This window comes from Pyrgilauda ruficollis, unplaced genomic scaffold (genome assembly GCF_017590135.1).
Source record: "Pyrgilauda ruficollis isolate IOZ18807 unplaced genomic scaffold, ASM1759013v1 scaffold112, whole genome shotgun sequence".
Classification (NCBI taxonomy): Eukaryota; Metazoa; Chordata; class Aves; order Passeriformes; family Passeridae; genus Pyrgilauda; species Pyrgilauda ruficollis.
The window spans coordinates 881,541-909,374 of record NW_024509433.1 but is presented as its reverse complement, the minus strand read 5'-3'; the positions used below and the strand labels follow the sequence as shown (position 1 = coordinate 909,374).

Sequence of the window (27,834 nt, the reverse complement as noted above, 5' to 3'; positions counted from 1 at the left end):
TTGTCTTTTGTTTCAGGAGGTGTGTGGATGAAATTTTGCATATGTTGCATGACTGTGAAGTTGGGTTAATGTTTTCAATTGTTACTCTAACAAGACCCAAATGCTGAACTTCTGTGTTACTAGAAACATCATAGGCTCTGTTGATGAGCCAACATAATATTCCCACCCAGAAAACTGGATCAACATCTTAATATGATTGCCATACCTCTTAAAAGTACAATCTGTGTCTGTAATGAATTAGGAAAACTGTATCATCTCATGGTAGAGTAAGGTAACCATGTGTCAGTAGGAATATTTACATTACGGGAATAAATAATTCATCATAGCATCCTTTAACTGACAGAAGAAATAATGAACATCCAAATACAAACAGTGGGTGTATTTTCAGCTCCTCTGGTAGTCATTGCTAAAATTAATTTCCTTAAAGTAGTCACAAAGTTCTGAGTAATCCTTCTAACAATGTTAAAAATTAAAGCATTTTTCCCTGTGACTATGAAAAGGAAAAGTGCACCTCAGTTTTAGCTACTCCAGTATAAGTAATAGGGAACTCCACTGAAGACAAATAGTTCTAGAAAAAAAAAAAACACCCCATACTTTAAAAGAATAAATTAAACCCAGATCCTAAGAGGGTCTTTAACTTGAATCACTCATTATCTGAGCATATTCAAAGTTACTCGTGGTTTTAAGACATGGGCTCACACAACAAGACATCACATGTGGTATCAGTGAAAGTCCACCCAGTGGCTCTGCGTGTGCACATGTGCACGCTGCGCTCCGCAAATTTACTTCCATGGAGGTCTCCCTCTATCTCAGTCTTTTTTTCTCCCCTCCAGCAACATAAACAAAAGTTTTCCCACAGTTCTGAGACTTATTTCTTTGAACCTAATGAACATGTTCACTGGCTTTGGTTTCTTATTCATGGAAGCCATTCAGCTGTGGCACACTGTATACAGCTCTCCACTGTAATCAACCAGCGCTGCTCAGCCACCAAGGACGAAAGCCATGCACGGTGAGGGAACAATGGTCTCCTCAGTTATCTCACTGGAAGCTTTGTACTGCAGAGATTCCTCTCATTAGGCAGCTGGGGGTTCAAATTTGACACTGTTACTCACTCTGGACCCCTTCTGCATTGGGAAAACCTAAAAAACCATTCCATGTTATCAATTGCTTTGTTAGAGTTGGTTTTTTCCAACAACGCAGGACAAGATGCAGTATCTTGCCAGTTCCAAGCTTCCTTTTGTGCCACTGCATACCTGTAGAGATCAGACCAGATCCATGGAAACACCAACACTGTCTCCAGACCATATCGTTACTAGTTCTCCCTCATCTCAGACTTTTACTTGTTTCAATTAAAACCAAACTCTAGAATGCTGGAACATCACCTGCAAAGTGACTTCAACTTACATTTTCCTTAAAAATCTGTATAAAGTAATATTAAATTAATATTTTTCTGGAGTTCTTTTTTCAGTTTGGTTTGGTTTGGCTTGGTTTCTTGAGACTAAACTGGGAGGTCTGCCATAGCAATTTGGACATATTTATCAAGTCCTAAACAGAAGTAAGTTGCTGAATAGCTGAAATGATCAGACTTGAATAGTGATTAGAGTTTCATTAGTGGTTTCTGCTGTGCAACAAATGGTCCTTGCAGTTGTAAATTACATGTCTTTGTTCTGTTTCTCATCATATCTTATACTTCTTCTCAGTATGACTTACTAAAGAACTGTGCTTCCATTTTACCCTCAGCCATGTAGTCTGAGGAATAAAGGTGAAGAAATAAAATAGCCACCACACGGTTCTCACTTGTGTTACTTTAAAACTTGATTTCATTTCCTGCATATAAATGTTCAACCTGTAAATCTCAGAGTGAGCCACAGACATAATTACTGACTTTGTCACTTTAGACATAAATATATTCCAAATTACTAAGGTGCAATTATGAAATATGCAAGGGCAGGACTGGATGCATTAAATGACAGCTGAAAACCTACAATGTTCATATTTCCTGTCAGTGATTAAAGCATGACCCCTTTGCTAAATACTTTACTTCCAAAAATGGTATTTGTACCACATCGGAATTTTAAGATACTGAGCCACATCCTTTGCATACTTATGATTTGGAATATCCGTATTCATACAAATACACCTTTAAATAGTTAAATGGAAGGTCAAATGGATCAGCTAGTTGTCAAGCATTCAGCTGTCAAAAAGGCACATCCTCCTTAATTGAATATACCAGGATAAAAACCAGTGGCTACATATTTAATTTATCATACTTACATTGTGTTTTTAGCATTAACAGTTTAGTATGCATCATCATTTTTATTAGGAAATAGATTCTTATATTGATTAAATAAGATAAATGGGAGGGAAAAAAAAATTCAAACTTTTTTGGTTTTAGTGTTCCACTTTGCTGAGGATGAAACATCCACTGCTGCTGCGTAGACTTTTCCACCAGTGAGGGATGATAAAGATGTCAGCCATTGCTGCCATGTGTGCTATTCAGTTGAGAGAAGTTTATTTCATAAATTAAACTATTCCGACAGCTAAATTAATGCATAAAGCCTAATAGTCCTACTTTAAAGCATCGGCTCTGGAAATAAATGTTTATTGGAAATATATTTTGCTTGGGGATGACAGGATGAAGTTTTGAAAAATCTGAGTTTCCCTGGTTTAACTTCTCTTTTAGCAAAGCAAGTGTTCAAAATACAGCTAAAGTCAAAGGAGATCTGCAGTGTATTCGAAGACAGGCCTTCATAAATAATAGCATTTAACCATGAACCTGATTAATATTTGTTTACAAAGGGGTTTATGGAGTTTTTCAAAAAGTCTTTTAAATGGGAATCAAGTTACTTCTTTATGGTGACCTTCTACTTCTGTAACTTTATCACATGATAATGCAATGTAACAAGAGGTGCCATTCAGGGATGTAGCACTCAGCCTGTAAGAAATGTGTACTTCTGCATGATGGTGCTTAAAAACACACAGAGCTTCCAGCAACACATCCTGGTTTCCTTACTGAAATATTTTTCAGACCTTACCAGAACAAATGATTCACTTAGATTGTCATATGAGAAAAGACTGTCATATTCTCTGCCCTTTCCCTCTACTCCTATTGTAAATGTTAAATGTGGTCATTGAAAAGTTAACATATCACATCTCTTCCCAAACAATGCCATAATGAATTATGGCTCAGAAAAAAAATTATATATGCTATATATAGCTACATATAACTGTATATAAAACTATATACTTAAAATATGCTAGTAGGGCGATAGCTATGACAAGATTTATTATTTTTTAACAAGTTGAGGTAAACTGTACATGTGTGAAGAGCCTGATTTTGTGTGAAGCACTTTTACACAGGGTAGCCTAAGGGACTGGAAATTGATATCATGTGGAGCAGCAGAAGTGATGGTTTACAGTCTCATCACCTCCCGAGGAATCCAGCCCCTTTGTTTTGTGATTTTGGCCACTGATCCTGTGAGGTGCCTGGACAGATGTGTGTCTAGCACTGATTACCTGCCATACTCCACAGACAAGAACATCAGTACAAGCAAAATGTTCTAGTGCCTGGGATCTCCCTGTATGGCAGAAATCACTTTTCAGCTTTTTATGACACAAGGTGAAGTACGTTAAGTCTTTGAAGATCTAAGAGATGGTTGTTTTTTTTTCTCCATGATAAAACTACTCATACACTGGAAAGAAGTGCTCTAAAACACTGTGCCTTCTGTCTCTTCAGTTCTGTTTTCCTGTACTATAGTAACAGGATATCTGGAAGTTTGAAAGGTTAAGGCACCTGTGAACTAAAGAAGGCTATTGTACTCTGTAAACCAGATCATCTTTTAATGGCATTTCTCTGTAATTACAGTGATGCTTAGAATGAGTATGTCACACATAACAGCTCAAACTCAAATGAGAATAATCTTTTAACAGTACCCTTTTCCTTCATACTTTCTCTATATCAGCATATAAATACCACATAAAGGTATAGTTAATTCGATGGAAAGAAAACTAACCTCAGGTGATTTTTAACTTAAAAAACCATTTGCTCTAATGTTTCACTCAAAAACCACAGCTCAGAATCTTGACTGATGTAAACTGACACAGGTCTGCTGTCTTCAATGAAATTAGGCTTATTTTTGCCACATCTACTACTACTGAAATCAATATTTCATCCTGATTTTTTACATTAGATAAGCACACCATGTTTAGCACCAGCAGTAGCATTGATCCTTCAATTAGTGTGTTTCTTCAAAGCCATTCTTTCAGGAAAAAAAATGCTCTTCCATCACTATATATATACAATATATACAGAGAGAGACAAACTGATAGATGCAAAAATGTGTCAGAACAGGATGTCCATTACTTAGGAAATGCACTCTGGACCTCTTTCTAATATGAAGAAAAGAAGGGATAAAAAAGAGTGGAAAGTATATTTCAGCAAAATTTTATGAGCTGAACCAAAGATTTTTAAAATACACAGAGTCCGGAAAAAGTAAATATGTTACAGGTGGTAGCATTATATAACTTCATATGCAATAACTTAATGTTTTATGTACATCATAAATCTAAACTGAATTTAAACCTTCTTTATTGATTGAGAAATAACCTGCAAGTAAAGTAATCCCAGATCTTTTAAGTTCATGCAGTTAAAAATGAGTTTTAATCTGCTGGACAATGACAAGAAATTTGGAATTAGGAGACAATAAAAGAAGCTGGTTCAGTTCTTCAGACAGCACCTAGTAATTTACCTCTGCTGAAGAAACCCTAATGTATTCCTGCTGAGGATCTGGCAAACAATTTTGTAAAGCTCTTGCAATGCCTGTAAAAAAAAAAAAAAAAAAAAAAGAACTATAGGGCATTCTGTACACCTCCACCTGTGTGTAAGGGTTAAGTAAAATGGAAAATCCTGTTCTTACTGAAACAGGACTGTTCCCTGCTGGTTCACTCAAACTACCCCAAAGGGAGCCCCGGGGAAAGGGAGCAGGGCTCCTTCCCCCTGCTCAGGCATGCATAGGCAGGTGCATTCTGCATCCTGTTGTGATTTTCTAGGGGGTTTAATGCACCTCTGTGTCTCCCTGCAGTTGGATTTGTTCGTTTCCAGCAAGGATCTGACTTGTTTAATTTTGCAACCGTTAAGTACAACACTCCTACACATCCAGCCCTGTTTCCTCAGAAGTCAGTGGGTGCAAAACACAGCTTTACTAATCACTTTCTTGCTTTGTCTGGTAATTGGTTTCTTGTATTATATTGTATTATAAGGACAGAATGCCACATATTGCCTAACCCCAGATCCCTGAAGTTTGTGTAGGTGTCTGTGTTAGGTCATCTCCCCTAAACTCATGCACATAAAATGGATGATATCAAGCTTTACATTTGGCTGCCCTCAGGTATTTTCTGCATATCCACACACTGTGTTGTCTCTAAATATGTTCTTTCCTGCTTCCTCATGGCTTACGTGCTTAAAGCCTATCGAAACATTAACTTTATTCTTCCCTCTAAATACTGTGGTTATTCAGCTTACACATCTGGAATGGATTTAAGCGAAGATTAGTCTGCTTTACTCCTCAGACTGCGGTGTAATTCGCAACATATTAGGTTGTATACATTTGTGCACATCATTTTTAATCAGATGCACAGCATGCCGTTCATATCCTTTTAGCTTTTTATTATTACTTCTGATACTGTACTTCATCAGACTCAATTAAACCTGTCTAGTTCCATCACCAGAAATTATTTTCTTCAGGTATGGAATGGGGCTATGATACACTGCGTCATATCAAAGACATATTCAACAGATATAACAATTCATATTCCCATTACTTTATGACTGTCACACAAAGTAATTTATTTCCTTTCTCCAGTCATAAAAATTGTACCATGTTCCAGACTCCTGCAGCCTACTCCAATTGCTTCCAGAGTCTCCTCTATCACTTGCCACACTTTTCTTTAAATTTCACTTCTCCACCCTCTCCAGTTTGGCACACACTGATTTCCTCTTCTTTGGATTCAGGCAGGTGGGTTACATTCAGAGCTCAGATAAACAAGCAGTCATGCTAGAGAGTAGGTACATTCCCTGACTATTCCCCTAATCAGTTCACATTTACCTTTTTAAGTGCTTGAAAAATAAATAAGCAGATGGTGAAACCAGTTAATTTTCCACAAGTGCTGTGGCAGAAAAGAAATCTTCAGGAAGTATTTTAGGTAGCAATTTTTAACTCATAATCAACTGCTTGTCTCTGCTGATACTATTACCTTCTTTAGTATGCTAGGGAGGTATAAACTCTACATGATACGGAAGCAGTGGCCCTTTGACACGTCCAGTGCTGCTGTCTGACATGAGAACATAAACCATCTGGCTCTCACAGATGCAGTGTGCAGGGGTGCAGGGGTTAAGATTGTATCCCCCTCCTTCAAGGTGTCTCTAATAGCTGCTGTCAATCAAGCACCCTCCTCTTCCTCATCTCCCACAGAAGAAGCACGTTTGAAATTCCTGGCTAGGTAGTATGGGAGAGGAAGGAGAAGGCTCTAGCTGAGAGAAAGGACAGATTATTTTTCAATGCAGATCTAATAAATTAATTTCTTCATCTGATTTTCACCCTTTCAAGGGACAGAACCGAGGCTGACTGTTAAATCTGTCAAAGATCTGTACCCAAGAAGAAGTGGGTACACAGCACCCTGCCCGCCTCACTTTCTCTGCACGTGGGCAGACCTGACCTGAGAAAGCAGTAAACCCTCCTGCACAACTATTCAGAGGACACAGAAACTTGTGCCACCGGAAGGGTGGGTGAAGATGATTTCACTCATATTTTAAGTATGAAAAAGAAAACAAAAGCCAATGGTGTCCGAAGCAATTCAGATAAACACACCCCTGATTTCCCTCATTTGCGAAGATGAAACCAAGGGTCATGAGAATGATTCAGGCTAAAGGAGACTTACAAATTTGCGGCATAGATGAAAAAAACTTTAAAAATGAAAAAAAAAAAAAAAAAAAAAAAAAACAAAAAATGCCCCCCATTGAAAATTTTTATTTTTTTTTTTTTCTTTTTTTTTTTTTTATAGTTAGGGACTCCTAAAAAGAAGCTAAAACACGACTCCTCTTTCAGTCCACGGCCAAACACATGACTGATTCAAGACTTTAAAACCCAGAAAGTTAAACCAAGGTTAGATCTGGCCTCTCATCTCTGATCATCCTTTCTATAAATCCTTGATAAAGTGTGTGTTACTTTTATGGTACAGCAATAAAACAGCCAAATGTAGAAGTAAATGACCTCATACGAGCTATCTCTGTGCAGATAGATTCCCTTGGCAGATAGCCAAGGATTGATTGACACACATCTTACGGAACTAGAGTTAATTAATATGTCTACCAATTCCCAAACGAATCTCAGGAAGCAGAGAATCTGTTTAATGCAGTAAGCAATGACATACTGTGTGTGGTCAAGAGACAATCACTAATTGCCAAGAATGCATTGTAATAAAGCATTAAAGAATATGAACAAAACCCTTTCTGCTCTGCAGCTCCCTTATCCCTTCAAAACCTTGTTCTTAGGACATGTTAAAGATTTATGTTTCAAATATCAAAAGACATTTTCATAGGGAACAATAGTTCCCAGACTATGAAGTCAACACTCAAAGGCTCTGTTAATTTTTCTATTAGAGAAGGAATAGTCATCATTCATTCAACAATGATGTCTTTATTTTCAAGGAAATCTGCAAACCTGAATTGTAAAAGCATAAGGTAACTTGAAAGAGCTGTTTTTTTTAAGATCACAGAAGCTACAAGTAACACAATTATGGATTCACTAGTAAAACATATCCATAAATGCTGAAAGCACATCAGGAGTCTGACTGCTAAACTGAAACAGTCCATTGAGCAATACTCATGTAAGCCAGACAGAAAACACAGTAAGGGGACTAATTCATATTACATACTGAACAGAAAAATAAGAGATAGGCTGCTTTGGAGAGAAAAAGTATTGAAGGGCAGCACAGAGACATTCTTGTCAAATCTTCAGCCAGGAAAACCAGCCTAGTCCCATTATTTCCTTTGAGTGAATCTGCTTTTTACCAGGGAAGATCCTGTTTATCTACTTAGTCATGACGATCACTGAGAAAATGGTACAAGAGCTGCTGCAAGAATTCTGCAATACTAAGCAAAAATCAGCAAGAGATTAAAGAAATGGGTGAAAAGAGAGTGATTTATTTTTCACAAAAAACTAAGGACACCAAACCCAGGTGACATATGAAAAACTGCCAGTATGTTAGGACAAACCTGAGAAGGGGGATTTATGAAGGTGTGACACTATTTTAATTCTCAGCTGGGAGAAAGCTGAGGTGGTGTCAGACTGTACTGACTGGGAGGAAACTAAAGACAGTGTTGGGCTCAGAATAGACACAGTGGCTGAACCACCCCTCTTATACCTGGTATTTGTCTCAATAACAAAACACTAGTGCCTTTTAACTTCATGAGCCAGGTAGAATGGGCCTACTTATACTTATTTAAGCCCCTGGGAGAAGAGATGCTGTGCAGGGCAGAAAAGTTAGAGATACTGCTGTGATTTATCAATCAGCACGTCAGCACCTGATTCAGGAGCAGGTCTTACCAGATCTGCTCCCCAAGCCACAGAAACTAGTGAGAATGCATTTTGGCAGGAAGAGATCATGGCTACAAACCAATAAAGATTAAAAAGAGGAAAAACAAAAATATTGTTTCAAGATAGCTTACCTCAGGATGGCTTCCAACTTCAATATAGGTGCAGACTGGATGAAAAGCCCCTGTTCCACAAGCGTACAGGTGGGTTTGGTTGTAAGCCTTAAGCACCTTGATGAAATTAGCACATTCTCTCTGCAAAGAAAAGGAGAAGAAAAGATTATTCATAGAGTTAATTCAGTGATTCTGACTAATGGTAGCTCTTCCGTGTTAGAGATATATACGGCTGAATGAACAGATTTGTAAAGTGTGATCATTTCACGCTGTTCATAAGATTGTTTACTGCTAAGCATTTAATAAATGGCCTGATTTAATTTCTCATTTAAATATCTTTAGTTGCTATTTAATAAAGCATCCAACCCCGAAGAAAAGATTACAGAAAAAAAATCCTAGTTTTTGTTTCAGACATTCTTCATCTTTGTAATTTATGCTATTGCTGTGTTTGTAAGACAAAACCCATTTATAGAAATGTGTCAGAATGAAATAATGAAGAAAAATGGACCAACTGTTTGCTTGTATTCAATTAAGTAACAATTAGAAGAAAAATGGGCCAGATGGAAGGAGTTGATGAAAACCAAGTCATTGATAGAGCATTTTTAACAATCATATGAATGCTGCCTCTCCCCCACTGCCTGTATCTACGGGCCAGTTTTACACATATGAATACACGTTAAACTTCTGTACAATCATTTACAACCCCTAGAATACAAGTTTTGCAAGATTGGACTTTATATTTTCTTCCTAAGTAAATTATCCATCATGAGTTATTTTAGTTCTCAGCAAATAAAAGCTTAATAGCAACACTAACAGTCCCTAGTACAAACATTATGTGTTACCTGTTAACAAAACTGTCATTATTAATGCCTAATGTTATTAAAATGGATAGTGAAGACGACAACTTTTTCCATTTGTTTAATATTTTTATTTCAGTCAGGTCTAACATAGAAAGGAAATACGTCAATGCCTGCGAGTCAGTCTACTGACACAATTGAAAAAAATGGACTTCAGACAGAAGGAAAACAAGAACAATGAAATTAAGTATTTCCAGTAACGTCTGTGTTTAAGATGAGGAAATTTTTTCTCTGTGTATTTTGATGACTTTTTTGGTACACTGCTCAACTCTACCTTTCCAAGTAGATGAGGGCCCATGGAAGCACCACCTGAGCTACTGCACCCACAGGAATCTCTTTGACTGGCATCTTCCCTCTCTGTAACTCACTTGCTAATTAAACCAGACACTCCCAAACACAAAATACAGGCACTGCCAGGAAAATGCATGTGCAGTTTGAGGCATGCCTTAGGCCTCCACAGGGAAAAGCAATGAACTTACACAGATGAAACACTGATTCCCTGCCTCACACAAAGGACTGTGCTGGAATGACATTGCTCTTAAAATTGTATTGTATATTTGCATAACAGATAATGGCAATGTATTAAAAAGGGCACCCAGAGAAAATCATCCAGGATCTTACTGCAGCCCTGGCTTACTGCTGTTATCTTTTCAACAGAGATGGAAGAGAAAACATAGAGATAGTTAAGGTAATCCAACAGGAAATTGAAAGAAATGGAGATCGATGTTACTCTTAATTCTTTCCATTCTGACCTTTCTTAATGAAAACACACAAAATTTCTGGTCCATTCTTATTCTTCCCACACACAAGCATAAGCATGAGCATACATTTATTATATTTATGTTTATCCACATACTGCTTTCCACTGTCATATGGTAGAGTACTAAGCAAATACTGGGCATAAATCATAAAAAAATATGTTTCCATATTGTTATTAATGCTGTTTTTCTCTGCTGCTTTAAGTAAAAGAAATATGGAAAACCCAGGAAAGTGTATTAAAAATTCAATGATTACAAGAGTAAAATGGGCAAATACCCCAAATTCATGTAACATTAACAAAATTGAAATAGATCCTTTCTTGAATTCTGACATTCTGTGTTTCAGATGGAGCACCTGACTTTGACTCCATATAATTTAAAACTGAGCAATGATGTGTGTGCATTATTAAATATATCAGGAATTTCTCACTTAAGAGTTGTATCTGGCCTGATATAAACACAACACTGTTTCTCTAGGACAGTGCTTTGCCTTGTCAGGTTTAATGTATCATGATTTTGAAAATGTCTTTATGTCTACTACTACCATTTACTAAAGCTGTTAAAATTACCTACCTGAAGAACATGAAGTGTTAGAGGCTGGTGGCCACAGACAAAATGCTGTGAGTAGATGGGCTGGACCTACAGCCAGTGTGAATAAATTGTGCTGATTTCAGAGGAATTATTCTGATTTACAGCAACGCACCACCTGTGACTGCATATGCACTCAGAATCACATAATCACAGAGTATTCTGAGTTGGAAGGGACCCACAAGGATCATCAAGTCCAGCTCCTCAGTGAATGGCCCACAAGGGGACTGAACACACAGCTTTGGTGTTATTAACACCATCCTCCAACCCACTGAGGCCGTTCAGCTTATCTGTAACGCACAGCAAAAGGTATTAGATAGCTAATGCTGTAAAGGTGGGATGGAAAAACCCCACTCAGATTAGGGGCAGCAGTCTTCTTTGATTTCTGCAGATGAAATTAAGAAAAGTTCTATCACTACCTTCACTGAATTATTCCAGATCAGCCTGTGGGAGAAGGGGGGTTAACCCTATCATAGCCATGTTTGAACATCCAGTGTTCAGGATTGATATTAGTGTAAATGAGTAAATATCAGTCAAGTGACTTCAAATTCACAATGTATTTCCAAAAGCAGATCTAGCTTATTCATCCTTCTTTTCAAGCTCTCCTAATTATTCGCACAGGGTGTTTTTTACTTTGGATGTCTGAGAAATACACAACCTAGTTAAACAATGGGGAAGGTAAATACCTACAGCAATAAACCTTTGACTATGATGAATAAATTTATACAACATTTAAAGTTCCTAGTCCAGTTCAGACTGCTCTTATAGCTCCCCTCTGTTTTATAGCTGCATAAAGGAACCATTAAGGTCTATTCAGTAAATTCTCATACACCTCTCTACCAGATTAGGTTTCTTTATATATTTTACATGGTAGTAAAAAAATAAATAAAGAGGGGTATTAAACTACAATAAATGACATCAAAGTAAAGCTACAGTTCTGATTTAAGCCCTTGTCAACTCAGGAAGTTCAAAGTGAAGTTTCTGCCCTGCCTGGGAGACGGTGCTATTCTCCCTGGAACAATAGCAACAGGCACATTGATTTCCATCTCAGACTCCTTCCTTTGTCTAACTGTGCTCAAGCACAGCTGCACAGGTACACCATTATGTGTGGAAATGTCATACCTGGTCCTTTGATATTCTGAACTTAGCAGAGTTTGCTCTGGTGAATATTGGGTTTTCCTGGTTTACATGACTCTGGGACAAAAAAGCTTCCAACAAACCTGCAATAAACCAACTTTAACAGCTTTGAATGATTTGCAGAGACTCTAAATCTCAGCACATGGGTATGACAAAGAAAGTATCAGAGAAGGTGTGCGTGCACAGAATGCAATTTAGGTCTGCCACCATGTGAGACCTGGGTGATTGACTCCCATTTCCCCAATCCTGCTCTCACAGGACAACTGCTTTAGTGGCATTCAGGCCCCATTGCTTGTGAAACCTGGCAGGCAGCTCTGCTGGTCCCCACACCGGTGGCTACGTCAACTCAACTACAAAGCAGCTCCCCAGCCCCCTTGGCTGGAGGCCTGGAATGACTTGGGTGTCTCCAGCTGGGCTTGCCCCACTTGGCATCAGTGTCTCCCCCTGCCAGACCCCTGCCAGGCTAGCACTGTATTGTTGGTGTGGAGGTCTGTGCCAGCAGGACAAGGCATTTCACTGCATGACTGCAGAGTCCAAGGCACTGGAAGGCAGACAAAGACAACAAAAGGCATGTAGTGTCTCACAAAATACAGCAGACAGGAGAAAGCATCCACCAGAGGAAGAGGAGGTAACCCAGAGGCAGAAGCTGAGAGGAACAAATTCTCAGGGAGGTTCAACACAGTGCCTGCGTATAAGTCCAGCCAATCAGTGCTTTTGTATCCATTTTTATTTTCCCCAAGACAGGGATGATGTTCAAAGGGAATATATTCTGGACATATCCATACCCTTTGGATATTGTTCTTTGTCAAGTACAACAGATGAAGAAAGAAAACCAGACTTAAAAAAATTATTTTCCATGTGGAAATAAGTTTTTTTCAAACCCAAGAGCAGGGTGTTGTGGGGGTTTAAATACTTTTAGCCTAATAATGAAAATGAAAATGAATGCAAGGTTTGCAAAGCCCTCTGTAGGCAGGAAACTATTACTTAGATGGGTTATGAAAATAAATGTTAGAGAAGAGGAGCACTGGGATCATCACAGTGAATCATTATAAATTCTTGCTCCCAATAATCTTGTTCATTATAGTGAGTAGCTTAATATTAGGAAACCTTTCTTGTCTATATGAAGCTAAACACTGGTTTATGCCCTAAAGCTTGAGTTTATATATACATACATAGAGCAGAGAACACGAGTGCTTGCAGATGGCATAGAATGTTTGAAGTAGATATTCAAAGGGAAAATTAGGTACATCATGTGGGAGTTACTGCAGTCCTCAAAAATACCCATTCATTTATCTACCTACCCCTGGAGAGGATTAATCTTCATTTATATTTCAATAAATGCTCTAAGGTTTCCACAAGAGCTGCAGGTTCTGCCTTTGGCCTTGTACAGAAGTGCTGCTATCTTAAAATCCAAGAAACTAAATCCCTACAACACATCTGAGACCTTCTAGCACAGCCTCCAAGGTCTTCCTCTCTCTTTTCTGACACAGAGAACTTCTTCAGACAGCTGCATTTTTATGTATATGACTGCTGGGTCTGTGTCTGCAAACAGTTGTGACAGCATGATTGCCAGCAACCTACAAAGGATGGCCAAAGAAATGATGACGTGCAGTAGCTGAAGCAGTCACCACAAACCTCAGGCACAATCCAGTTTGTTTCTTTCTTTGAAGGAGTGTGGACCATAACCTTCACCAAAGCCCAAGCAGCTCCCACACATTTCCTGGGCTTAGTTTGGTGTGTAAGTGCACCAGGGTATCCAACTGAAGCCATGCTGCTTTGCATCTGGGAGTTAAAGGTACGTTTGGCCACCTGAAGGAGCGTGCCCCAGAAGTTCACTGGGCATTCCTGAGTGAGAAAAAGAATTGAACTTCAGGTACCATAAACCTTTTTACTCTTCCTCTAAACTAGACTGAGGAAGTTGTGGGGTTCAGATCCCCAGTTCCACGCTCATGTTTTATTGTAATGATAGTGGCTAAAAGAGTTTGCATCATGCTATGGTAACGCAGCCACAGTGCTACCTCAGCTGCAAATTCTCCTGTGCTAAAGTCCTACTTGTAAAACAAGTTAAGGAATTATTAGACTGTAAATTACATTCAGAGTGTGAATTAAAGCCTAAGAGGTCCAGTGCGTCTGGACAGGTATGAGAACTCAAAATTTTAATCCCAAATTCCATAGCAGCTGTAAGGGCAGAGGGCCTGTCTTGAAGAGGAGATAAAGTGTTAATTAGGTTTTCCTAGAAAAAGAAGGCACCCACTATATGAAGATCAATGTATCTGACTTACAAACCAAACATGCAGATTTATTTTTTAGGAGTTTTCTGATATTTATATATTGAGTTGATAGAAGGGTTTATGCAGAGAGAGATTAGCCCGAAAAAATAAATTACAAAGAAAATGTCTGCAACTAAAAGAATAAGAGCCAAATGCAGAAAGATTGAAAAACAAACAGTAAAGATATGTAACACTGATTAGGCTGTGTTATGCAGACTTTTCCCGGACAGTTACAAAAATAAAGTCCATCCATCTGTCAAAACATCTGTTCCGTGTATGAAAATTAAAACAGAATTTAGGTGGGTTTTATGAGTTTCCAGTAATTATCTCTTGTCCAGAAGCCTGGAAGTTACGTCCTTCGATCTGGATTACTAATGCAGCAAAGAGTTTTTAATGATATCTTTTTAAGTTGAAGGGTAAGTCCCAGTGACTAACTAATATCCAGATTTTTCTCCTTATTTTAAGAAAATGGTTTAATTTTTTTTAAACCGGTAGTGATGTACATACTGCTTCTCAGATATTGCAGCAAATGCAAATGGCCAGATTAGGCAGGGCAATAAGTAAAAGGCTAAATGATCCTTTACAGTATCATTAGCTTCAACAGTTTTCTGCTGATTTAATCCAGATAAGCATCAGACCCAGTAATACATTCTTCCTTTATATCAGTCTTCCCACATAGCAAAGTGATTAAAATATCATAAGATTTTGTCTGAACTGGATGGACAAGAGGATTTAGAACTATCATCTAACAGCTGGACAAGCAAAATAAATACGTGTTTTGTCTTAAATCAAAATGGATGGACAGCTTTCATACAAAGTCCCGTGCATGAGGTTAATTATTGTGTTTACTTTTTTCTTCCTTCTTCTGTCCCATTAGTTGAATTTTCAAGTGATGAGGTCAGGGATATCCATGGAGAATAAGTAATCCCTGATATTACTGCTGTCATTCAAATTTATCACACTGCTGAAACATGTTCTGGATTTATCAGGGAGCTTTTTAACTTCTCTCTTTTGCTGGTGGGCTACTGCTGACTGCCATCACTTCAGTCGGTACTGGCAGATATCTTTTTCAGCATGGAGCAGCATTGTTTCAAGGAAAATATTTCTGAAGTGTTAGTGCAATAAATATACGTGTGATTACCATGCACACAGATGATGGATTCTCAGCTAGACCTGGGAAAGACTTCAACATGTCAGTAAGCATGGGTGAGGAGGCCTCTTCAGGGTGAGCTCTGCATCATGTGTGCTTTCACAGCTCCTCTTGTTTGGGTGCAAGATTTTGTAAAATGCAGTAACATTATTTTAAAATTATTGCTGTGTCCCTTTTTTTATTACAGTAACATTTGGAAAAATACTGGTCCAAGTGCACAGTTGGCTTAAACAGGCAATGAACAAAGCAAATTATTTGAGTCCTGTTAAAATGAAATGGTCTTTTAAAATTTTATTTTATTGGAGTAAGCTGGTTGGCAACAGTGCTGCAAAGTTATTGTGGTAGTGCTGGCAGGAACAGGAAAGTCCCCAAGTACTGGGAGCTGTGTGCAGGCCCTAATGGGTGGGGAAATCCTGCCTGGCACCTGTACTCCATGAGATAACCTTCCAGCTGAACCTGTATAGGCAGGTGCATGATTTCAGAGTGGGGGAGGACAGCTGGCATGAAAACCTTTGCAAACTGTGATTTATGACTGTGTAGCAGGACTTGCAGCTGGGATCAGTGCCATCATTTACATCCCCTTTTTGTCATTATTGTTCCTTGCAGTTAGCAGGATCAATGTTTTACAGTCCCACCCTCTGAAAAAGCTAGTCTGCAGTGCTGAGTGAAGCAAGTTGAGCAGCTGAAATATTGGGGTCTGTGTTACAGAAAGGGGTGTCTATTAACTTACTTCTGCATAGTTACATCCCCCATTTTTCAAACCCTTACAAGCAGTGTGCATTTCCTCACACATGCACACACACACACAGAGAAATCCAATACAAACCAAGACAACACTTAATTTTTCAAAGCTGACATATCCCTGGATCCAGTGGCCCTTATGCAGGGCTGTGATCTACAGGATTTTTTATAGTATTGTGGTTTTGGGGATCTGACCCCTTTGGAGATAATCATAAATGACTCTACTCTTTGGCATGGCAACCACTGCCAGCATTGCACAGGAACCATTGATTACTTTCATACCTAAATTCTCCTCTGCTGACAAGATATGCCCTGAGAAACTTCAGACTGATGAGGACTGATAAGACATTTTTGGCTGTGTAGTTCAGATGTATACTGTGTACAGATACATACTGTGCTTCCAAGTAAGTTATCTCTCCAAGTAAGTTATGCCTGTTATCTGTCTGATTTTTTGATATGACAAGAGTTCTTGAGAATATTTAAAGTGTATAATTTACTCAAGTTGCAGGATGTCTGCATGCATTTAAACCATTAAAGCATCAAGACAAGAAAGAAGAAGTGAAGAAAGCAAATTATTAAAAAAAAACAGAAAAAAAAAAAAGGCAGATATATCCTGATTCCTTCAAACCACAAAACTGCAAGCCATATTAGCAAGCAGTTGTACTGTCAGCACACTTGCACAGCAGATGGAAAGCTTCTCTGGTTCTGCCTTTGTGCTAGTGAGGGCAAAACACAAAATGTCTCCCTGCTTCTCTGCCTACCCACCTGCAAATCTGGGTCACCACTGGTATTTGGTAATTTGGCCTAGGGTTTACCAGTAAGGCTAAGCATGGAGGTAGCTGAGCTGGGTGGGACATTCCCTAGGGTCCATCCCGAAAACAATCTTAATCCAGAAGCCATTAAAAGAAGTCATTAGAAGCCATGCTTTGTAGATGCCTCCCTTGACACATCAGACCTCTAAACCTCTGTCATTAGCACTAACCATTTGACCCAGTGATCTTAGGAAGTAAAATTTTTACAACTTTTTCTGCATTCAGTATGTTCAAACTACATGATGTATCAAGCCCTGAAATTTTTGTTCAGAAGATACATATAATAAATTTTCCAGACCTGTGAAAAGCTAGAGGGATGCCAAGAAAAGGCTTCAGCACAAAATACCTGATTTAATGACTATGTCATTTTTTTTTTTACATCTGGTTAATGCACAGTTAACAAGACAAACCAAAGTCTTCTGTGGATGCAGTCCAGCAAATAAGTGGCTTTTTGGGTTTTGCAGGCATAGGATGGCTGCTATACATGAAACTTTTCCATGAGTTCTAGCAAGCTTCCTTTATTTTGAATTGCTATGTTTTCCAGCAGTATGCACTTCCTACAGTACAGAATAAATTTATTTAAGGAACAGAAGAGTATTTTACAAATAACTCAAAATATTGGGAAGCTTTGAGGTCAAGCAGAAGCCAGTTCTTTTCTGACCATAACTTTTAAAAATGTCTTTTGTTCTATAGAGTAAACTTGCCCCACAATATGAGCACAGCTTTATTAGCAAAGAAATGAATGCTAATGTTGGGTTTCAGCTCAGGCAGTCGTACCAAGCCCAGTAGCAATTTAAGTTGCAACCACAGCCTAGATCTAAGGAGTCTCTCCCATCTATCTCGTCCATCTGGGTGGAGTAATCACCTGTCTCCTGGAGAAATCAGATTACACCCCTCCTTTCCGAATTGGATCAACACCTGCTAATTGGGTGGAGTATTTCAGACAAACGGGTTGCCAAGCCTGTTACAGGCACGTAAGATACTGAGGTTCCGGATCAGACAGCTTGCCTTTTTTCAGCACAGTATAGACTAGACATATCCTCTAACAACTTCCACTCACAGCCACCTCAGATAAGTACACTCCAAACTTGTGTGTTGAAAGTGACGGTAAAGCCATGAAGTGTTGAAATGAAGCAAAAGACTTGTGGCATCTCCAAGGGGCAGTCGCTTAGCAGTGTGTATGACTGTAAATAAATACAGTGTAAGCTACTCTAGGAGGTTACATGTGTCTTACTGTGGGAAGCTGGAAATTTCTGTGGGGATATTAAACTGCTTTGACACCACAGAGAGATGTTGAACCAGAGAAACCTTAAGTGACAGAAGCTTAAAATTCCCACTCAGTAAAAATTTGGCACCCAAGTGAAATTGCTGAAATGTGAATGTGTTGAATGGTTTTGGTGGGTTTTTTGTTATCTTTTTGTTGGTTGGATTTTTTTTCTCTGTCTCTATCTCTCTCTCTAGATATATGTCATGCATGTATAGTAACCAAAAGTTTTGGGAAAATATTAATTTGAAAGGAATTACCTAAAGGAATAAGAGATGATTAGATTATTTAAAATAACAGAGATTCCACCATTCAGTCAGAAGAATAAACAATCAAAAAGGTAAGAGAAAAAAAATAGCATCTCCTAGGTTATTTTAAGATCTTTCCCTTTAGTTGTCTGAGTTACTACAGAAGAAAAAAAGATAATATTTTAACTTGTATGCAGCAGGGAGAAATTTAGTAGACCTGTTTTTGGTATACGCAAGCAAGAGAATTACAGAAAAAAAAAGTTGTGGCCTAAATTAATAGTTCTATAGTGACCACATCTTGAGTATAGAAGAACTGTGGTATGTGTTTTTTCAGAACAAACCTATCTTTAATTTTAAAATTAACTTTTATTGAAACAATAGATAATCAAAAAGAAAATAGACATAACATGAAGCCCACTAAAAAAAAAAAAAGTGACTGGCACCAAAGAAAATACTTTTCTTTAACTTCGTGATCTTCAGACTGAAGTCCTGAAACAAAACAGGGACAGAACACATCTATCATTTCTACCAGTCATCCAGTTAATGTGTTTTTCTGGAAAGAAATGTATGAAGAGTAAATTTACTCTGTCCATCTTGGGGTGCAGTAAATCATAACATGGAATTACCCAACAACATTTTGAAATAGCAATAGCTGGAAACTCAGCCATAAAATTCACAGACTTTGCCAAGGCCAAATGAGGGCTCATGAGGAACACATACTGATAGAAAATTAAACCCCATAACTTTGGGAAGATTTTTTTCCTTTATTTCTCCTTTACTTTCCCTTTTCTAACTCTGTATTTCAAAAGCAAGAAAGAAAACATTTCTGCAAGACTGCATTAAATCTGCTGAATATTAAATTTCCTTCTCTATAGTCACACCTATAACAGAAAAATGAACCCAAAATTGGAAAATTAGCTTTCTCCTTGATCTATATCAATTTTTTCCCCATACTGAAAGGCTTAAATGACTTCCCATGATACATAAATGGGTAAAATACGAAAATATGAACAACTGCCAACCTAATTCTTCCTCTGTACAAGGACACAAGTTATTACCTTACAGTAACTGATTTTCCTTGGTCAGTTCATAGAAAGAAATATATGCAAATGCCTAATGAACACAAGCTGTAGGATCAACATCTGAAATACCCCATAAATAAGGCTTCATGCTGGTGTGTTGTGGGGGTCCATCCAAGAACTGGAGCTGGCACAACCAGAAGTTCCTGGGGGGGACAGGTCTATTTGAGAGCTCCAGAGGACTTTGAAAGATTCCAATGCCCTTAACTCCTTTTTTACCAAGCCCAGTTCACCTCTGAGTGAAGTGGTTGTAAGTTTTGAGGGGTTTTTCCCCCCCATCTTTCTCTTTTGTCTGTAGCCTATGCACAGCTGTTTTCCAAAGCAGCAGTATTACAGCTGCACACTGCTTACAAATATCTCCCTGTCTCATCTCCCAAATGGTAAGGAATGCTTTGGTAGGAAATTGTGTCCACATCAAAAACACAGACAAGAAGAAGGGGTGAGCAGCCCTCAAGCTGCAAAACCCAGCTACTAACTGGGACAGTTGAGAGTAAGAAGGAATATAATCCAGCACTATGTATCGTACACATCACAAAAAACACTTTTCTTCTTGTAGTAGATTGTACTGAGAATAAATTCTGTCATCTATATCAATTGAGACCTGTTGTTTGAGACCTGTTGTTTTGGATTTTTCCCCCTCTTCCCAGGGGACATTCATTCCATTTCTCTTTTCCCCAGACTGCATGGGCATCCTAAGTCTTCAGGCTTTGGTAAAGAATTTTACTGCTGTACTGGAAGCAGGAAGCCAGAAAGGAAAAAGGGATGGCAATGAAGGTTGATGGTACAAAAGCTGGAAATTTGGCTGTAGATGTCTTCCAAAGGAAGAACCCTGACAAAAAGAAATTAACTTCTTCTTGGCACACCCAAAGGGCCAGAGATAATTTGACTGGAAAAATTGTGCCTGTCAGATGAATTTAGAAACATCCTTTCTAGATCCAGCCAGCATTGTATATTTAATTTTCAGATTCCCTCTTCAGATCTTTGTTTACAATAACAGATGAAAAGAATTACTTTTACTTTCTGCCTCAATCTTCCTCTATTTTCCCTAAGGCAACAACAGTAACAAAATTAATTAAAGGGACTCATGTTCAATTATAGCCAACTATGTTTTTTTCAAAGTATCACCAGATAAGGCTGAGGGACACTTGTTGAGTCACTTTTTTTTTCTGGGTTCTTTTGTTTTTTCTTTCTTTCCAAATTAAATCATTGCACAATGATGGATCCTTAAGCTTACAGATCAATCCCCTGCCTTCCTGTATTTTAGGGAGGGGATGGAAAACTTGAAAGAAACCATAAACTAAGATCACATACGAACATTTTGGCTTTAAATACTACTGTAATAAATGAGATGGTGCATTAAATTACAGTCCTGTGATTCTATTTGCATGAACAATAAATTGAATAATCAAGTGCTATCCAGACTTGAATGCCAAGAAGCATGCACTGAATATGGCTATGTCATAAAATATGTGTAAAGAATCTTACTGCTTTGTCACTGGAAATGGGTTTGTTTCTGATCTAAAGTGACTCCAAATTGATGTCAAGAGAACTATTAAGTATTAAAAAGTTAAGCACAGTTGGAATCAGGTGAGAGATAATAACTAGGTAAAATTTAATTCCAATTAAATAGTCCAGGTAGATGCCTATCTCCTTTTATTATTATAATCCAGTCAGTGCTTACCCACATGCAAATGTGCTGGTACACTTCAGCAGTGTACACAGAAGTGTAACTCTTTCTGGACCTGGAAGGAGTAATTCTATGTTCATGTGACAGAGCAGATGTAGAAACTTGCTGGCACCAAGTAAAAGTTCTTGGGATTCTTTGTATCTGTTTGTACATCAATGTGTATTTCTCACCAGAAACATCCAGGGAGAAGCTGATATCTCACAGTGTGCAAAGTCTGTGTCTGTCATCGTGCAGCTTGTCCTATGTGACTTTGTTAAAGCATCTACTGAAATTTTATACATTTATACATGTCAAGGCCAGAAGGGACAGTTCCAACAATTTAATTTGACCTGGAATCTTTAAAAGTGGCTGAATAAATTGGATAGTCAAATCACACTTGAAAGTAATGTCCTAAGGTGCCCTTCAGAAACACATTTTTAAGCTTTCAGGTCATAGAAACCTATCATACCCTTTAATAGGAATTTCTCTTATTAATTTGTGACTTACTGCTACAGTGCAAATCTAATGCAGAGATGCATCAACTAAACAGCCAAAGCAGCCAAAACTTTCAAAGCAATGACAAATTAACAGTTTAAGGACTAAATGACGTTTCCAGTCAGGAGCATATCCTTGCTCTATGCCTACCTGCAAAACTAACTAGTGTTTCTGATAACTTCTGTAAACCACCAAGCTCTGCTTTGCTGTTTATGACATCCCAGGAATATCAAAATGAAACTGTAGCCTTTTTTTTTCCTTTTTGTGTTTGTTACCTCATTTATCCCACATTTAATGCAGAGGTTGCCATGTGTCTTTGTAGGTGACTGTTGTATTTTTAAATGAAATATCAAGGCTCACCAGTGAGGAATATGACTAGCAGCATGACTGTTCTGTAAGTTTAGTATGAAAGCTGAGAATTATTCTGTAGAGACTTTGTCTTCTTTGATCATTACCAAGGTCTGGCCAGGAATCATGAGAAATATTCACAGGACTAACAGAAACCAGAATAGATCAAATAAGACACTGAAGTCCAGAATAGCAAGAAATCCTCACAGAATTGCTCATTTAGTTGAATTACGTAAGTAAATATCCTATTTATTATTTATAGCCTTTAATTTTTCATGAACAATGTTACTTTGGTGCTTGTGATATTCTATACTGAGGAAATGGAAATATATTGTAATACTAACTACTTACACGGGTCAGTAATTACAATTTTATTGGAAAAAATCTATATTTTAGCAGTTAACCTTTTTCAGAGAAGTCCTGCTTTAATAAGTATTGCATAGCTGGGGGGGGGAGTCTTTCAGCAACTCTCCTCAGCTTACTCATATGGAAAAAAATCCAATGCGCACTTTTAAAGTTTTATCTACCTAAATAATGAGTAAAGCTTAAGTAATTAACATATACTAAGTCCTTTAAAAACAGAAATTAAAATGACTGTTTAAGTAACAAAGGGGCAGCAGGAGAGCAGGAATAGGCCCCATTGGCTGCTCTCCTCAAATCCCGCGTGGACCATCCCGAGCCACGAACCTGCCGTGCTGAGACAGGCATGACTGACAGCATCAGGATAAGGAATCCCTCTGAAGGAGTGAAAACAACGCTGAATTACCTCTTATAATTATGAGAGGAAATCTCAGAGGTCGTAGCTGAGGTTAGCAGTGGGGCAGGGCCGGGGTTGTGCTTGTGCTGCAGCTGCTGCAGCGCACCTGGCCCATTAGCGGGGGTTGCATTTTCAGCACCGACTTACCCTGGAGATCAATAATTAAAAGGGTTTTTTTATTTAAAAAAAAGACCTCAGTGCAGAAGTACAGGCTGTCATGTAGAAAGTTTTGAACCACCACAAGTGAGGAGTATATAATATGTTAGAAGTGGTACATGCTGAAAGCAGTATTATATCGAGCCTGGTTTATATGTCACTTTATTTGTCCTCTTTTTCTCCTGTTCCCTCTAATGAGAGTTTGTTGAGTTATTTTTATGGCCTTTATATTTCACACTCCAAAGGTAATGACAATGGCTTTAAGAAATAAATAAGAGAGGAAAAATAAGATTTTTAATTATCCGTAATTAGAACTAAAGAAGTTGCATTAAATGTGTTGCTTGTAATGCACTGTTTTTTGGCATGGTAGCTGTAAATATTTAAAGACAGTGTTCTGATCACATCAAGATATGTATTCCCTCTATACAGTCACCTACATGTTTATTTCATTTCTCACCTACCCCTGTAAAGAACTGTAAAATTACCCAAAAAAGAAAAAAAATAAACCCAAAACCACCCCAAAGAACCTTACAGGATCTACTGCCAGGGTCACACACTGCACTGCACATTGGTGTGGGCTTCACCTACTCATGATCAGCAGGTGTAGCTGTCCTAATATCACAGGAAGCAAAAGAATCAAAGAGAATAAAAGTTACAGTATAAGCAGTTCTCTTAAGCTCACCACAGTCAGATGGGGACCTCTCAGCTTACTCCAGAATGTGTGTCTCTACAATTTTAAACAACTAAGCTGAATTAGAATCAGCTTAGTCAAATGTATAAAACATACTCTTTCTTACTACGGTGAATTTCTAAAAATAATTATTAAAAAAAAATCCCTAAGAATATACTTTCATGCTAGGTACTGAATCTCTGATTAGTTTTCTAGGTTTTTACTCCAGTCATGAAAAAAATCTACTTAATGTAATATCATAATACTTCACATGAGACGTGAAGGTTAGTTAATGTGAAGCAGGAAGGTTAGTTAATTTGCTCACATATTTAACACTATCCCATTTTTTTAACCTTGAATATTCGATATTCTAGGCTTCAACTTGCAAAGTACTCCTGGAAATTATTTGTGGACATGAGCATGGATTACCTTAAATGCATTATTTCTATGTAATGAGATAGCCTGGGTATCTGGCATTTCAGCTGTCCCATCACATATTTAGCTTAGCCCAGATTTCTTACTTTTTACCCAATCTATCTCTACTGTTCCCAGACGGCATTTTTTGAAGACAACTGTCCTCTATGGCCTAGGTAAAGACTGATGAGACTATTTTTATTATGACCTAGGAAATTATTCAAATGGAGCTCTCTAGAGGCATATGGTTGGCATTATGAATATTTTACAGAATCATCTCTGAAAATCAGGCCAATAGCATATACACACGGGGCCAAGTTCCACTCTCACTTATACCTTGGCAACCACAATGATTTCCCATTTGGCTTTGCTATGCAAGTATTTGTTTGGTTTATTGCATGCATGTATTTTTTATCTGCTTGTCCCCTTCTTCAGCCCTATTTCCCACACTGTTCCTATAAAGAAGACAGTTACTGTCAGTGTGGAATGATTGCTATTTGGGGCTATGTTTCTCTTACCTCATAAATACAAGGAATACGATGTACACAGGAATGAGGGAAAATGTTCAGAAAATGATGCTTGGTGTAGCAGCATCTTTCCTCAGGCACCAAAACTGAGGCAGAATATTTACACCACCTTGACCTCAATATTGCTATGAACTCCACGCAGGAAAAGGCTCTGGGACACCCACTGGCTCCCGAGGGATGCTACAAAGAGAAAGCATGTCTTGGAACTCCCTGAGGACTGGGACCTGGAGCAGGGCAAAAATGGGTCAAAGCATTATGTACTTTCTCATCAGGAGATGAGTATGCAAGGGCTAATATTTCTCATTCTGATATTTTTTCTTTCTTATTCATTTTTTTTTCTCTTTGGTATATAAATTCTTTTTCATCTGCATGATTTCCATTTATAAATTGAAGCCCTTGGTAATATAATAACCCTTCTATATAAGAGGACCAAGAAAATTCAATAATGAAGTTATGATCAGATGTGTGACCTTACAGAGTAGAAAAATACTTTAAGAATTAACACAGTAAGACATAATAAAATATTTACAATGTTTTATAAAAAGAAAAAAAAATGCTAAAAAGATTTGTACTTACCACAATATCTTTTCCAGCCCACTTGCACTCATCCCTTCGGGAATGTGATACCGGCCAAACAATCTAAAGACACAAAACAAAAATCACATTGTGTTATTTCATGCTTCAGCATTCACAAATTGCAGGCCAAATGCTTATGGAGTCCCTTTATCCAGTTTATCTTCCCCCCATTCTTTTCCTTATTTCCTTTTCTTTCTTAAAGTTTGACGACAAAGAAATTAAATATTGAGAGCAAAACCAGGAATAATAGGTGTCATAGTAAAAACAATCTTGAAGTCTGCATTGTGAATTTCAGCTGTGAATCTCCAGTCCTAATATTAAGAGGATTGACTCTCCAGTGAGTGAGTGTTCTTTTAATCTTTTAAATCTCACATAATGGAAACACAATCTCACATTAGAGTCCCAGCATCAGAAATGAGGTGTTTGCCTCTTCAGTGTATCTAATAGTTCACTCTTTTGCTCGTTCAGTTAATTAAATAATAAAAAAGGAGTCATGGTATTTGACAAGAATCCCAACACCAAAATAGAAATGTTTGTGCTCTTTCTATAGAGCCACCCTAAAGGTACTAATCCTAAATCCAGTTTTCTGTAATGTTTGCTTAGCAGAAAATGGATCTCACCTCATACAGAGAAAATCCAGAGACCTTCACAGTCAATTATTCATGTTTCTTTGAAAAGCTTTTAGGAATTACATATAGAATAAAACATGATCTTCCCATAAAATGCCAGGCTATTCATTTGGGAGCCTCAGATAATGCAATATGAATGGCCTTAAGTCTGGATGACAGTCTTGGTGCTCAATACAGTTTGTTAATAGAAAGCAAAAGGCAAAATATTATAAAAAAAAAGATGGAATGTGGATGACTAAGGGGTCAAAGGAGATGTTGCAGATGATATTTGGAAATACAGTTTGCAACATTTTTTAAATTCAAAATTTTCTTAATGAAATCCAAACAGCAACTGAACATCGTAAGTCTATAAAATAAGGCTGAAAATTTTATGAGCACATTCTCTCTCAGAGGATTCCCACTACTTCCTGTTGCTATTCTCAGCTTAAAATGTGCAGAGATGTGAGAATTTAAATTTACTAGGTTGAAAAACATTAACCAAACTTCTCAGATATCCCAAAAGGACCGGTTCAAGTTTAGTTCAAGTTTTGGGCAAAAATCTGAGTATTTTTCAAACCAGTGTATTTCAAAATAGATGTTCTTTCTCCTTAGTTTCACAGTAAAACTGGTTCCTCTAATTTGGTTTAAAAGACAGCTAAGTAAAACTGGCTTTAGTACATTGAAAAATTTGGCTTTTTGAGTTTTGATGTTGCCATCAGCATTTAGACAGAAACCTGATGAGTTTTCTTAGGTGGCAGAAGCAACAACTAGTGAAGTTTGAGCTCAAGTGCATTGTAATTTTGATTGAAGTGTCTTACACGACTCTCCTATCTATAATAAACAGATCCCCAAAATCTTAAAGCCTTTTGCCTATTCTTAAATCTAGTCTAAATTCTCTAAGTCTGTTGCTAACATACATTTACATGTTACTGACAGCAGTTCTTTATTTAATCTGTTAATATTGGTATATAAAGTCAAATAGTGTTCTAAAAGTATCTGAATATGTAAGTATGTAAAATACAATCACTCCCATTCTCAGAGCTGTTTTCTGCAATGGAAACACCTTCTTTCCTTTAATTATTCCAGATGTTTTGCACATTAAGCTATTGATCCCTCAGAGAATTCAAATAAATAGCTAGTTTCCTTTATAGCTGCTCTAAAGAGAATAGAAAAGAAAATACTCAGTTTTCCTTTTATCCTCTTATCCTTGGAGAATACAAATGAACAGCCTGTCTTCTCTCTGAACAGAAAACACAAGGTATTTATTGCTATCATCTTAGGAAGCTAATAGTCAAACGGCCAAAAGGTCAGGAACACTAAGAAAAAAAAATAATCCCTGGGTATTAAAGCAATATATCTCTCATAAAAGGGTACTCTCTGGATTTTAAGATGTGCCATCAAAATACTTAATATAACAAATCAAACCTACATCCCATTGTTTACCTTCTTGGCATTTTGTTTTACTAAACTAAAGGAAAACTTAATTATTTATTTGGACTCAAACAGAAGAATGACACTAAACTGCTTGTCAGCTTTTAATTAGTCACCAACTTTCACTGGAAAATTACAATCTCCATCAAGAACAGCAATATTTTATGGACTTGTTCCTCCTTTATTAATACTGGAACTGTTTTGGTTCAAAAGCAGCAGAGCAGAGTGCCTACAAGTGCTGAGTTAAGGAAGAAAAATCAACATTTGGACTCCCAAATAGCTTATTTTATCTGAAGACAAATACAGATCAGTAAGGCCTTTCTGTTTAAACTGTCATAACAGATGCTTGGCTTTTTTAGCAGTTGCCATGAAAGTATGTCTTGTTTAGGAAATAGCTGGATTATTCACTTATCATTTTCTTTTTTTTTTTTTTTTGTAGTCTTAAAATAATATTGTAGATTATATAGTCAAAGGTCACAGTCTCATAAATTTCTTTTCATAGAGTCAGCAAATATTTTTGTCGTAACAGTACTCCTGACATCCAAACACTTACTATATAATTCCAGTGCACAACACAG

General features: G+C 37.6%; 1 protein-coding gene across 1 annotated transcript in view; it reads right to left on the bottom strand.

Moving 5' to 3' along the window:
- SEMA3A (semaphorin 3A) overlaps positions 1-27,834 on the bottom strand; it is a 165,702-nt gene that overhangs the window by 89,698 nt on the left and 48,170 nt on the right. The window contains exons 3-4 of the mRNA XM_041477731.1: positions 25,218-25,280; positions 8,726-8,845 (exon numbers count right to left, since the gene is read on the bottom strand). Coding sequence (XP_041333665.1) covers positions 8,726-8,845; positions 25,218-25,280 — 183 coding nt within the window. The remainder of the gene's footprint in view (positions 1-8,725; positions 8,846-25,217; positions 25,281-27,834) is intronic.